This window comes from Pongo pygmaeus, chromosome 20, assembly GCF_028885625.2.
Source record: "Pongo pygmaeus isolate AG05252 chromosome 20, NHGRI_mPonPyg2-v2.0_pri, whole genome shotgun sequence".
Lineage (NCBI taxonomy): Eukaryota > Metazoa > Chordata > Mammalia > Primates > Hominidae > Pongo > Pongo pygmaeus.
The window spans coordinates 39,552-53,653 of record NC_072393.2 but is presented as its reverse complement, the minus strand read 5'-3'; the positions used below and the strand labels follow the sequence as shown (position 1 = coordinate 53,653).

General features: G+C 54.1%; 1 protein-coding gene across 2 annotated transcripts; it reads left to right on the top strand.

Annotated features, from left to right (window-relative positions):
* PLPP2 (phospholipid phosphatase 2) lies at nucleotides 1-10,891 on the top strand. 2 transcript variants are annotated; one of them, XM_054473618.2, is made up of 6 exons: nucleotides 1-150; nucleotides 3,347-3,498; nucleotides 3,770-4,047; nucleotides 9,300-9,357; nucleotides 9,753-9,929; nucleotides 10,397-10,891. In XM_054473618.2, exons 1-6 carry the CDS (start codon nucleotides 99-101, stop codon nucleotides 10,544-10,546), a joined length of 867 nt encoding a protein of 288 aa, XP_054329593.2. In that variant the 5' UTR covers nucleotides 1-98; the 3' UTR covers nucleotides 10,547-10,891. The 2 variants fall into 2 exon arrangements, with proteins under 2 accessions (XP_054329593.2, XP_054329595.2); XM_054473620.2 differs by having other exon boundaries at nucleotides 7-109.
* The last annotated feature ends 3,211 nt before the right edge of the window (nucleotides 10,892-14,102 follow it).

The following is a 14,102-nucleotide window of genomic DNA, read 5'->3' as shown; positions in this document are numbered from 1 at the left end:
CCCCTCTGCACGGGGCGGGCTCCGCGCCCACGTGACACCGCGGCCGGGACGGGACGCGACGGGACTCGCTGGGACCGGCGTCGGGGGTCGCGGGGACCATGCAGCGGAGGTGGGTCTTCGTGCTGCTCGACGTGCTGTGCTTACTGGTCGGTAAGAGCCGCGGGGACCCGGGTGCGGGGGGACCCTCCCGGGACGGACACGCCCCCGGCTCCGCGCAAGTTTGCAGGGGAACGGGGAGGCTGCACGCCCTCGTCCCTCCGAGGACCCTGGAGGCGGGGACCTCGCGTGAGGACCAGACCTCCCTCCGCGCCCCCACTGCGCGCGCCCTCCCAGGCCCGGGGGTCCCCGCGTCCCAGGCCCAGGGGGATGGAGGTCGCGAAAGGCCCGGGGAGCCGGGGCCGCATCCCCCGCCCCGGCAGCAGGAAGTCGCTGCGGAGGAACCGCGCGCGCCTCCCCTCCCGCCCCGCCTGGCCTGGGAGGTGATTCACGCGGGCGGCGGCCCGGGCGGGCCCGGGAGGTGGGGGCGGCCGTGGGTTATCCCGGCAGGACGTCCGCGCCTCCGCCCCTGGGGTGGGCGCTCCCGGTGCGCGCGGAGAGGGGCTGACCCTCGGTCCCGGCACCCAGTGCGTCGGCGGGATTCGAACCCCTGCACATGCGGGGAGGTCCAGCCGCCCTCCTGGCTCGGGCGGGGGAGACACTGGAGATAAAGGCTGGGTCCCAGGCTTCGGGTGAACGGGGTGGCAGGGGGCCGGGAGGCCAGGAGAACCAAACCTGTCAGGCGGGTTTGCGGACCAGACTGGCGGAAGGGGCATCCCGAGGCCCCCCTCCCGCAGGGTCCCGGGAACAAAGGCCGAGTGTTTGCTCTGCGGCTGAACAGACAATGGCCCTGGAATTCTATCTCTGGGGGGTGCCCTCCTCCCCAGTGTGTTTCCTGCTTCTCTGCCATCTCACAGCAGAGGCCAAGTCCTCTTACCTCCCGAAGGAGACCCTTTTTTAGGGTGGGCCAGGTGACAGCAAGAAGTCCCTGTGGGTGTCTGCCAGCCCTGGGTACCATTTCCTGAGCACCTATGGTGTTATTTATTTAAACATTTAGGTGGCACTTTCTGTATGCCAGGCACTAAGCAACATGTAAACAACAAACATTTCCCTTACAACAGCCTGTGAGGGAGGTGCTGAGTCACCTGCTGGAGGTCACACAGCAGCGGGAGGTACAGCCGAGATGGGGTTGGCTGTTGCTGCTGTGTGCCAGGGGTGGTGGCCAGGCCCAGTGCACCTCCATGCTGGAAGCTTGAGCACATCACAGTTCAGTCAACACTGAGGTTCCAGATGCTGGCATGAGGGCAGTGTGAGGGCGGGAAGGCTTCCAGGGGGCTAAATGAAGAGAAGGTGTCTGTTTTGGGGACCCCAGGGAGAGCTTTCCAGGCCGAGGGAAGCCTGGCGCCTGTCGTCATGGGGGTGCCTGAGTCTCTAGTTGGAGTTGCTGGGGCAGGGAGGTCGGAAACGGAGGCTAACCTGTGTGAGCCTCCGCCCGACAAGAGCTGTGGGTAGGGGCTGGACTCCCTTCTCAGCATCTTGTAACCCTGACTTTCCACCCGGCCGGCAACTGCAGGAGCCTCCTCCAAGGCCTCTCCCCTCACAGCAGCTCCAGCCCCTCCTGTGTGGGAGCAGAAGCCAGGTTCTTGCGTCCCGCCCTCTCCGCAGTCCTGCCCTGCCTCCAGGCCCTGGCGCTGCCCGTCTTTTGTTTGTTTGTTTTTTTTCTTGAGACAGAGTCTCGCCCTGTCGCCAGGCTGGTGTGCAGTGGTGCAATCTCAGCTCACTGCAACCTCCACCTCCTGAGTTCAAACGATTCTCCTGCCTCAGCCTCCCGAGGAGCTGGGACACCACCACACCCAGATAATTTTTGTATTTTTAGTAGAGACGGGGTTTCACCATGTTGGCCAGAACGGTCTCGATCTCTTGACCTCGTGATCCGCCCGCCTTGGCCTCCCAAAGTGCTGGGATTACAGGCATGAGCCACCGCACCGGGCCTGCCCATTCGATTCTGCATTCCCTCCACCTTTCTTGCTCTGTGAGGCAGACCTGTTTTCTTCATTGGATTATTTCCCCAGACATAGCCAGCATGGAAGGTGTATGGTGTCCTAGGGCCCTTGAAGTTAGCACGTCGGGAGGAGTGCGGGGCTCCCTGCCCCTCCGCTGACATTCAGAACTTAGAAAAGCCACACCCTTTTGTACTTGCCCTGCTGGGCCAAAGGACGCCCTGCCTTGGTTTGTCTCTGGGCTAGCCGACCCGGGCTTTTGTTGTGCACCTGCCCTCTGCCCCGTCCTCCATAGATGACTCCTGCTTCCCTGGCCACCCTCAGCTCAGCAGGGCCCCAGGAGCCCCAGTGGCAACACCTTCCGTAAGTGGCTTCTGAATGTGTCTTTGATCCCTGAGGCCAGGGCTGGGTCTGTCCTGGTCACCACGTCGATGAAGGGGCAAGTGCGTGAACGAAGGCGTCTCAGCTGTGCCCTTCCTTGGCTTCTTCCTGACTTCTCTGGCCAGCTCTTAGGTTAAAATAAGTCCTGCCTTATTTTAACAGATGTTTATTAAACATCTGCCCTGGCCAGGCCCTGAGCATGGTAGGCCCCTCCTGGTGCCGGTGGGTGGATGGGGGGAAATTAATTCCAGTGTCCCACATGTGGCTGCCTAATTCCACGTGGGATTTGCATGTGGAAGAGGGAAAAAGAGCAGACCTTTCCTTCTGTGAGAGGGACGCTGGCATGGACAGTCAGCAGGGGAGGTGAGAGTGGAGGTTACTCAGAGCTACTTTGGGGCCCGGCACTAAGTTAGAGATACTTTGGGGCCTGGCACGTTGGCTCACACCTGTAATCTCAGCACTTTGGGAGGCTGATGCTGGAGGATCGTTCCAGCCCAGGAGTTTGTGACCAGCCTGGTCAACATGAGACCCCTGTCCCTACTTTTAAAAATTAAAAAAAAAAAAAAAAAAAAGATATTTTAGGCAGAGAGAAGTGGCTGTGCAAAGGTGGGTGTTTGCTGAGTTTGTTCAAGGAGCAGAAAGGAGGCTGCGAGGCTGCAAGGGTGTGAGGGGCAGAGGGCCTGGGGAGTTTGTGTTTGTCTGAGGGGGATGGGAAAGGGGGTGTTACTTGGGCTGTGAAAAAAGCTCTTCCTTGCTGTCTGGTGAGAGTAGAGGTGGGAGGCCTCCAGGCCAAGGCAGGTGTGTGTGGCCCCAAGGCAGGTGTGTGCGGCCCCAAGGCAGGTGTGTGCGGCCCCAAGGCAGGTGTGTGGGGCCCCAAGGCCCAGCGGGTGAGACAACCTCACAGCTCCCAGGCTTTTCTTCCCCACCAGCCTCCCTGCCCTTTGCTATCCTGACGCTGGTGAACGCCCCGTACAAGCGAGGATTTTACTGTGGGGATGACTCCATCCGGTACCCCTACCGTCCAGATACCATCACCCACGGGCTCATGGCTGGGGTCACTACGACGGCCACCATCGTCCTTGTAAGGCAGGAGGGGCTCAGAGGGACTGGGTAGGGGTATGGGGTGGGGCACAGCTTTACCCTGGGGGCCTGATGGGGGGTGGCACAGCCCTGTCCTGGAGGTCTGTGTGGGGCTGGGGGACACAGCCTTGCCCTGAGTGGTACCTGTGGGTAATAGGGCCCCCTTTAGAGTCCCCAGCTCTCCAGCAGCCTTGAGAAGGCCCGTGGGGAGGAGTGAGGGCCCCTGGACTGACTGAGACTCCCACTGGTTCCCGCGGCTGCCCCACTTGCAGGTCTCGGCCGGGGAAGCCTACCTGGTGTACACAGACCGGCTCTATTCTCGCTCTGACTTCAACAACTATGTGGCTGCTGTATACAAGGTGCTGGGGACCTTCCTGTTCGGGGCTGCTGTGAGCCAGTCTCTGACAGACCTGGCCAAGTACATGATTGGGCGTCTGAGGCCCAACTTCCTAGCCGTCTGCGACCCCGACTGGAGCCGGATCAACTGCTCGGTCTATGTGCAGCTGGAGAAAGTGTGCAGGGGAAACCCTGCCGACGTCACCGAGGCCAGGTGGGTGTGGACCAGCAGCCTTCACTCGTGGGGGGAATGGGAGCTGAAGAAGGCCCAGGAGCCAAATCATGAAGAGCCAGCAGGCAGCTGGCCAGGCAGGAGCCAGACCTCAGGGTTCCGTGGGCTCTGCAGACACTGGGAGGCCGAGGGGAGCATGCCCTGTCTCTGTCTCCCCTAAATTTCACGCCCTACCCTCTTCTGCACTATCTTTTTTTTTTTTTTTGAGACAGAGTCTCACTCTGTTGCCCAGGCTGGAGTGCAGTGGCACGATCTTGGCTCACTGCAACCTCTGCCTCCCAGGTTCAAGAGATCCTCCTGCCTCAGCTGCCCTAGTAGTTGGGATTACAGGCACCCACCACTACGCCCGGCTAAGTTTTGTATTTTTAGTAGAGACGGGGTTTCGCCATATTGGCCAGGCTGGTCCCGAACTCCTGACCTCAGGTGATCCACCCTCCTCGGCCTCACAAAGTGCTGGGATGACAGGCGTGAGCCACGGTGCCTGGCTTTCTGCACTATCTTCTTACCATCTCTACTGATAAGTCCTTAAACTTTTCACCGAATTGTTGACCTTTTTAAAAAATTGAAATAAAATTTGTGTAAGATAAAATTCACAATTTTTTCTATTTTAATGTGTACAATTCATTTTTAGTACATTCACAATGTTGTGCAGCCATCTCCTCGACCTAGTTCCAGAATATTTTCATCACATCGAAAAGAAACCCCTCAGCCTGGGGAACATGGCAAAACCCCGTCTCTACAACAAATCAAAATGTTAGCAGCCACGACGATGGTGCACCTGCACTCCCAGCAGCCACGATGGGGTGCACCTGCATTCCCAGCTACTGTGGAGGCTGAGGCAGGAGGATCCCCTGAACTCGGGAGGCAGAGGTTGCAGTGAGCCAAAATTGTACCACTGTATTCCAGCCTGGGCGACAGAGCGAGACCCTGTCTCCAAAAAAAAAAAAGAAAGAAAAGAAAAGAAAAAGAACCCTTGTGGGCCGGGCACGGTGGCTCACGCCTGTAATCCCAGCACTTTGGGAGGCCGAGGCGGGCAGATCACGAGGTCAGGAGATCAAGACCATCCTGGCTAACACAGTAAAACCCCGTCTCTACTAAAAATACAAAAAATTAGCCGGGTGTGGTGGCGGGCGCCTGTAGTCCCGGCTACTTGGGAGGCTGAGGCAGGAGAATGGCGTGAACCCGGGAGGCGGAGCTTGCAGTGAGCAGAGATCGCACCACTGCACTCAAACCTGGGCGACAGAGTGAGACTCTGTCTCAAAAAAAAAAAAAGAACCCTTGTATCCGTTAGCTGTCACTCCTCCCCCAGCCCCTGGCAACCACCACTGTCCTATTTTCCGTCTGCGGATTTGCCTGTTCTTAATGTTTCATATAAATGGAATCATACACTATGTGGTCTTTTGTGTCTGCCTTCTCTTTTTCTTTTTCTTTCTTTTCTTTTTTTTTTTTGAGACAGAGTCTCGCTCTGTCTCCCAGGCTGGAGTGCGATCTCCGCTCACTGCAACCTCCGCCTCCCGGGTTTATGCCGTTCTCCTGCCTCAGCCTTCTGAGTAGCTGAGACTACAGGCGTGCACCACCACGCCCGGCTAATTTTTGTATAAGTTAGTGCATTCTTGGATGTTTTTGAAGTTCATCCATGTTGTAACATTCTGTCAGTTTTTGCTTTAAGTATTTTGGGGTTCTGTGGTTTAGTACATTTACCTTTGTAATTGTTACATATTTTTGAAAGATTGACCATTTCATCATCATAGAATGAGATATATGGGTTTTGTCTCAATTTTTGTCTTGATGTCTGTTTTGTCTGATATTAATATAGCTATTCTGGTTCTCTTTTTGTTACTGTTTGCATGGAATTTTTTTTTTCCATTCTTGGACTTTCAACCTGTTTATGTCTCTGACTCTAAAGTAAGTGTCTTATACCTAGCATATTGGGCCATGTTTTTTAATGTATTGTCCAATCTCTGATTTTTTTTGAGACAGAGGCTCACTCTGTCACCCAGGCTGGAGTGCAATGATCTGAGCTCACTGCAGCCTCAGACTCCTAGGCTCAAGCCATCTTCCCACCTGGGCCTCCCGAGTAGCTAGGTCTACAGGCATGTGCCACCAGATCCAGCTACTGTTTATCTTTTTTTTTGGTAGAAATGGGGTTTTGCCATGTTGCCCAGTCTGGTCTTGAACTCCTGAGCTCAAGCAAACTGCCCACTTTGGCCTCCTAAAGTGCTGGGATTACAGGTGTATGCCACCACACCCAGCCAGATCTCTGACTTTTTTAAATGTTTTTTTCATTATATATTAATCTTTTTATTGAATTAAGGCATTTAATGAAACTTTGACTTTTAATTGGAGTGTTTATTTATATTCAATGTAATTACTGATAAGGAAGGATCTCTGTCGTTTTGTTGAGGTTTGCTTAGGTTATATCTTCTTTTTTCAATTCCTCATTACTGTCTTTTTTGTTTGTTTGTTTTGCTTTTAATTTTTTTTTTCTTTTAGAGTTGGGGGTCTTGCTATCTTGCCCAGGACTTGAATTCCTGGGCTCAAACCATCCTCCCGCCTCTGCCTTCCAAGTAGCTGGGACTACAGGCATACACCACCACAGCCGGCTGGTTTTTAAATTTTTTTGTAGAAATAGGGTCTCACCATGTTGCCCAGGCTGGTCTCGAATGCCTGGGCTCAAGCAATCGTCTTGCCTCAGCCTCCCCAGTAGCTGGGATTATAGGTGTGCACCACCACGCCTGGCTAATTTTTGTATTTTCATTTATTTTTATTAATTTTATTTTTTGAGACAGAATCTTGTTCTGTCACCCAGGCTGGAGTGCAGTGTGCAGTGGTGTGATCTTGGCTCACTGCAACCTCTGCCTCCTGGGTTCAAGAGATTCTCCTACCTCAGATTCCTGAGTAGCTAGGACTACAGGTGTGCACCACCACGCCCGACTAACTTTTTGTATTTTTAGTAGAGATGGGGTTTCATCATGTTGGCCAGGCTGGTCTCGAACTCCTGATCTCAGGTGATCCACCCACCCTGGCCTCCCAAAGTGCTGGGATTACAGGCGTGAGCCACTGTGCCCGGCCAGGCTGAATAATCTTTTTTTTTTTTCTTTCCTTTTCTTTTTTTTTTTTTTTTTTTTTTTTTTTTGAGAAAGAGTCTTGCTGTGTCGCCCAGGCTGGAGTGCAGTGGCGTGATCTCATCTCACTACAGCCTCTGCCTCCTGGGTTTAAGCAATTCTCCTGCCTCAGCCTCCTGAGTAGCAGGCGTGAGCCACCGCACCTGGCCCCAGCCGACTAATCTTTTTTTTTTCTTTGAGACGAAGTCTCGCTCTTGTCCCCCAGGCTGGAGAGCAGTGGCACGATCTCAGCTCACTGTAACCTCTGCCTCCTGGGTTTAAGCAATTCTCCTGCCTCAGCCTCCCGAGTAACTGGGATTACAAGTGCGTACCACTATGCCCAGCTAATTTTTTGTATTTTAAGTAGAGACGGGGTTTCACCATGTTGGCTAGGCTGGTCTCGAACTCCTGACCTCAGGTAATCCACCCGCCTCGGCCTCCCAAAGTGCTGGGATTATAGGCTGAGCCACCGTGCCCGGCCAAATAATCTTAATTGACCTATTTTCTTTCTTTCCTTTTTTTTTTTTTTTTTTTTGTTAATTGACCTATTTTCTTTGTTTTTTTTGAGTTGGAGTCTTGCTCTGTCGCCCAGGCTGGAGTGCAGTGGCACAATCTCAGCTCACCGCAACCTCTGCCTCCTGGGTTCAAGCAATTCTCCTGCCTCAGCCTCACGAGTAGCTGGGATTACAGACGTGTGCCACTGCGCCAAGCTAATTTTTGTATTTTTAGTAGAGACGGGGTTTTGCCATGTTGGCCAGGCTGGTCTCGAACTCCTGACCTCGTGATCTGCCCGTCTCAGCCTCCAAAGTGCTGGGATTACAGGAGTGAGCCACCGCACCCCCGACCTGTTTTGTTTTGTTTTAAACTGGGTGTTTAGAATATTATAATATAGCAACTCTGGAAATATGATCCTACGCCCTCCCCCGGGTTTGTTCTTGCTGTTTGTTGCAGTAGTTATTTGTTTAATGACTTTTCTGGTTGTAAAGTCTGTATTTTTTGTCACGTGTGGCCGTTTCTTCCTATTCTTTTAGCCCAGTGGTCAGTGATAGGACAGAGATTTCCTTAAACATCTGGAATCAAAAAAACCCATAAAACCCTCCCAGAGTTTGTAGAAGGGTCTGTGTGCATGTGGGGTCAGCCCTTCCACGGTTAAACACATTTTCAACTCTGCCTTAGCTTTTGCTTCCTGTGTGTGCAGAGCCTGAAGGCGGCCAGACGTGAGAGCTTAGCTTCGGGCCCTCTCGGGCCTCTCCTGAGCTCCTGCACAGCTCTGTCTGCGTTCCAGGCCCTCATCGCCCGGAGCATTTTATTCCCTGGCGTTTCCCCCTGCTCTGTTTGGTTAGTCTGTTGTTTGCCTCATCTGCTGTCCGTGGCCCCAGGCAGCAGAGAATAATAAATTTGTTGTGAATGTTTCCTACAAATGTCCCCCAGGTAGCACCTCAGCACTGGGAAGAATGTCCAGTCAGGTGAGATCAAGGCCAGCCCTTCAGCCATACTCCCGTCCGCAGTTGCAAATAGTTTGTTCTTGGAATCCTCAGGCCACCACCAGTCTAGGCAGTGGGAGATGGACCAGGATGAGTTAAAATGCCACAAGGCTGTTTGTTCTGAGATTTAGCTGGTTTATCTTGATCAAGTCTTCTGGTGGCTGCAAGCTTTTGATTAGTTCCAAAGAAGTTGATTGTGACTTTTTTGCCATTTTTAAAAATTGCTTTTGAAGTTTCTTGCTCTGCTATTTTCTGTCTTTCTTGATGTCCTTCACTGAATCTTGAATTTATATAAAAATAAGTCTTCCCTCAGTTCCGCAGATGGGAGAAAATCCTGAAAAGAAACACGGTGAAAACGAAACTGTGGTGTTGCCTGCTTGCCGGACACAATTGTCTGCCCTGGGTTTTGGGTTCAGGCCTCAGAGTCTTCACGGATGAGGCATCTCATGCCACAGCCCCAATCAGAGACTCTTATTCCATTATCAGATAACTGGAACAGAAAAGGGGAACAGTTTCTGCTACTGGGATTTGACTGCATCTAACAGCAGCAGCCTCCGTGTTGAACCCTCCCTTCTGTGGGCGGGGCGGGGACAAGGGGGAGTTAGGAAGACGCTGAGTGAGCCACCTGCTCCTTCTCCTTCCTCAGGTTGTCTTTCTACTCGGGACACTCTTCCTTTGGGATGTACTGCATGGTGTTCTTGGCGGTGAGTCTTGTTTCTCCGGGGCTTGATTTTCAGGGGAACCATGGCTAAGTCACTCCCTTCCCTGGACCTCAGTTTTTCCAGCTGTAAAATGGGTGGGTAGTGGTGGTGATGGGGGCTAACTGATTTGTTTATAAAAACGGGAGGCCCTGGGCTGACCAGTGTTTGCCTCCGGCCTCAGTGCTGCCATCTGTGCAGTGGGAGTGGGAGTGCCTGGCAGGCACACAGGCTAACACGTCTGTGCAGGGGGAGGGGGAGCACCTGGCAGGTGCACAGGCTAACACGTCTGTACAGGGGGAGGGGGAGCACCTGGCAGGCGCACAGGCTAACACGTCTGTACAGGGGGAGGGGGAGCGCCTGGCAGGTGCACAGGCTAACACGTCCTCTCCCCACTCCAGCTGTATGTGCAGGCACGGCTCTGTTGGAAGTGGGCACGGCTGCTGCGACCCACAGTCCAGTTCTTCCTGGTGGCCTTTGCCCTCTACGTGGGCTACACCCGCGTGTCTGATTACAAACACCACTGGAGCGATGTCCTTGTTGGCCTCCTGCAGGGGGCACTGGTGGCTGCCCTCACTGTGAGCTTCTAACCCTAACTCCATCCCCTGTGTTGTCCAGAGACCACTCCCCAGCCAACCCTAGTGCTGCCCTGGGTACCCTTGCCCCACTGAGTCCTTCCTTGGGCCTCTTCCCTGTCAGTCCTCCCTGGGACCCCTTCCCCCAACCCCAGTCCTTCCCTTTACCCCCTCCTTCCCCCCATTTCTCCCCTGCATCCCAGTGCACAGGACTCCTTTCCGTGTACCCCAGTCCTTCTCTGGACCCCTGGCCCTACTGCAGTTCTTCCCTGGGCCTGTCAGCTCCTCAGTGCTCCCCACTGGTCCTCCACTAAGAGCGCTCTGTTCCCACCCCAGGCACTATTCCTCTCATTGCCCACCCAGGCCCCTCGCTCCCACCTGGGACCCTGTTCATCCCCCTCCTTCTCATGCCCATGTCCCTGGTACCTGGCCAGCCCCCTGCCCATTCTCACCTCCCTCCGCTCTACCAGGTCCGCTACATCTCAGACTTCTTCAAAGCCCGACCCCCACAGCACTGTCTGCAGGAGGAGGAGCTGGAACGGAAGCCCAGCCTGTCACTGACGTTGACCCTGGGCGAGGCTGACCACAACCACTATGGATACCCGCACTCCTCCTCCTGAGGCCGGACCCCGCCCAGGAAGGGAGCGGCTGTGAGTCCAGCTGAGGCCCATCCAGGTGGTCCCTCTGGCCCTGGTTAGGCACTGAGGGCTCTGGATGGGCTCCAGGAACCCTGGGCTGATGGGAGCAGTGAGCTGGCTCCGCTGCCCCCTGCCCTGCACTGGACCAGGGGTCTGGAGATGCCTGGGTAGCCCTCAGCATTTGGAGGGGAACCTGTTCCCGTTGGTCCCCAAATATCCCCTTCTTTTTAAGGGGTTAAGGAAGGGACCGAGGGATCAGATAGTTGCTGTTTTGTAAAATGTAATGTATATGTGGTTTTTAGTAAAATAGGGCACCTGTTTGACAAACGGTCTCAGTGCCTCTGTTCCTTATGGCTGTTCCGGGACTGTGTTTCTCAGATCAGAGGGCTCCCCTGCTGGGCTCAGCGCAGCTCAGCTGTCAGGCAAACTCACCTGCTGTGATGGTAGAAGCCAGAAACCAACCCTCCCCTTGCGTTTCTCCCAGCACAGTGCTGGGGTCAAGGGTCAGGTGGATCAGCACACACAAGGGTCATTTCACTGCTGAGAGGGGCCTAAACAAAAGGCTGCTGCAGGTTGAAGGACCCAGCCTCCCTCGGGGAGGCCTCTGCCCCACGTTCCTAGTAGAGGCTTCTGAACAGAGGCACTTGAGCTAAGAGCGCGGTGTGAGTGAGCACGTGGCTGGATGCCCCCCGGGCCTGAGTTCAGGTGGGGAGGGCAGTATCCCTGGGAGGTCCGCTGGGTAGAGCCTGTTGTGAGGCCCGAAGGATCACACACAGGATTTTAGCCTGGAGCCGACACCTCAGCCCCCTTCTGAACCCCTTCCACAGGTTCGTCCAGTCCCTGTGTCCTTTAGGCCCAAAGCTTGTCCCTCTGGCCCGAACCCCTCCCCTCTGCTCATGTCAACCCCTGTGCACCTGGAGGCTGCACTTCTGAAACGGGTAATTCAGGGGCTGGTTTCCCTGAAATGATTACAGAACATACAGAGCTTACTTTTTCAATGGAGAGTAAAGGGTAAATTTGTTTTTTGAAAGTGGGTAACTTAAGTATCTTATTCCCCGGCCCCTTGCAGGGTGTTCCTGTCAGGCCTTAGCCTACGATGAGGGTAATGTAGCACTGGGCGGGGAGGGCGGGGGGCAAAGATGCAGCCTGGGAGCCCCACCCTAGGGGCCAAGATGGAGGAGACCTGCCCTTGGCGGACGGGAAGGAAGGTGACCCAGCACTGTAGAACTCTCGCTGAATGTTAGGGACTTGGCTCCATGCAGGTGTCAGACAGGTTCCTGGCCAAGAAAGTCACACTGAAGCTTCCCAGGGCCAAGGAGCTCAGGTATCCCAGGACGTGGACTACCAGGATGTATCTGGGTTCAGAATGTGAGCCTCTGGCAGTGGATGGGGGAGAGGTTCCCAGCCAGACCCTGCAGACAGAGTCACTTGGATCAGGAGCAAATGGGAAAGACGCAGAGGCCCTGACACCAGCCAACACCTCAGTCTCCTCCCAGGTGCAATGGCCTTGAAAGCCAGGACCACAGTGAGGGATGAGGGCAAGTCTGTGGATGCAGCTACGGTACACACGACTCGTGTGGTTTGCTGGGGGGCAGGTGGCCGTGTTGGGACGGCCAGTGAGGAGTAAGGAGCAGAGGAAGCTCGGGGTGAGGGAGATGACGCAGCTGAGTCCAGCTATTGGCCTTGACTGGGGGAGTCTCCGTGCTTCACAAAGACCACCGGCACCACAGCTGTGAGAGCAGAGAAGGAAAGAGCTGTGCTGACCACAACCATCCCCAGAGGGTCCTCCAAAGCCAGAAGGGCCCAGCTTTGGTTTGGGAGCCAGTGGCCTCTCGCTGTTTCTGTGCTGCCCGGCTGCACCATGCATGCACTGGTCTGCATCTGATGAGAAAAGCTGAGACGCTGTGTGTCGGGCTCAGGAATTCTCATGGATTCCCAGCACCAAGAGAGCAGATGTGCTGGGAGTTAGGACACATTTCTCTACCCACACGGAGCGATGGGGAAGCTCTCGTGCATAATTTTAGGTTTACACTGCCCACACCCTTATGGTTTTATGGAAAAAAATAGTATTTTCTCTTATTGTACAAGGAGGGTATTTCTTCTGTTGTTTCTCACAGGAAACTCAGATTCTCAGCCACGTAAATATCATTTCCCAATGGCGATGTCCTCCTGGCCCGGCATTTCTCCTACGTTCTGAGGCTAATTGGTGTTTGAAAAACTCCTGAGTATTTCATGAGAGGCAGAAATGTTTTTGAGCTTGTTAGCTGCAATATGTTATTGTGGTTTTGTAGGAAATCATATGTACTTTTTTGAGACGGAGTCTCGCTCTGTAGGCCAGGCTGGAGTGCAGTGGCGCAATCTCGGCTCACTGCAAGCTCCGCCTCCCGGGTTCACGCCATTCTCCTGCTCAGCCTCCCGAGCAGCTGGGACTGCAGGCGCCCGCCACCACGCCTGGCTAATTTTATTTTGTATTTTTAGTAGAGACGGGGTTTCACCGTGTTAGCCAGGATGGTCTCGATTTCCTGACCTCGTGATCCGCCTGCCTCGGCCTCCCAAAGTGCTGGGATTACAGGCGTGAGCCACTGCGCCCAGCCATGTACTTTGTTTTTTAGAGATGGGGTCTCATTCTGTTGCCCAGGCTGGAGTGCAGTGGTGCAGTTACTGCTCACTGCAGCCTCAACCTCCCAGGCTCAAGTGATCCTCCCGCCTCAGCCTCCTGAGTAGCTGCGACTACAGGCGCCATCACCGCACCCACTTTCATGGTTACTTTTCTTATAGGTGCATACTGAAGTATTTAGGAGTGAAATTTTGTGATGTCTGCAACTTACAATATTTCATAACACAAAAACATGAAGCAAACATGGCAAAATATTAGTGGCTGTTAAGTCTGTGCTGTGTATGTGGGGATCACTATGCTACTCTTTGAAAAATTTTATCTTAAGTCAAAAAAGGAAAACTCTGCCTGAGAAAAGTGTCCTAAGTTCAAAATGTCATTACCTTTACTTTTAGTGGGACAATATTTATGTATGTATGTATTTATTTATTTTTGAGAAGGAGTCTCGCTCTATTGCCCAGGCTGGGGGGCAGTGGCACTATCTTGGCTCACTGCAAGCTCTGCCTTCCAGGTTCACGCTGTTCTCCTGCCTCAGCCTCCTGAGTAGCTGGGATTACAGGCACCTGCCACTATGCCTGACTAATTTTTGTATTTTTAGTAGAGACAGAGTTTCACTGTGTTGGCCAGGCTGGTCCCGAGCTCCTGACCTCAGGTGATCCACCTGCCTCGGCCTCCCAAGGTGCTGGGAGTATAGACGTGAGCCACCGTGCCCGGCCACATTATTTAAACTTTTAACTTAGTTATTAAGACCTGATGCAAGAAGGCAGTGTTTCCTTGACTTCACATGGCAGTGATGTGGCCTGCGGCCTTCTGGACCGCGTTGGTGATGGGGATTTGGGGGTCTGTGAGCCCCCAGGGGTGGTTCAGCAGTGTGGTCTGGGTGTTTTCCCAGAGGCTTGTCGAGCCCCGAGCCTGATTGTCTGC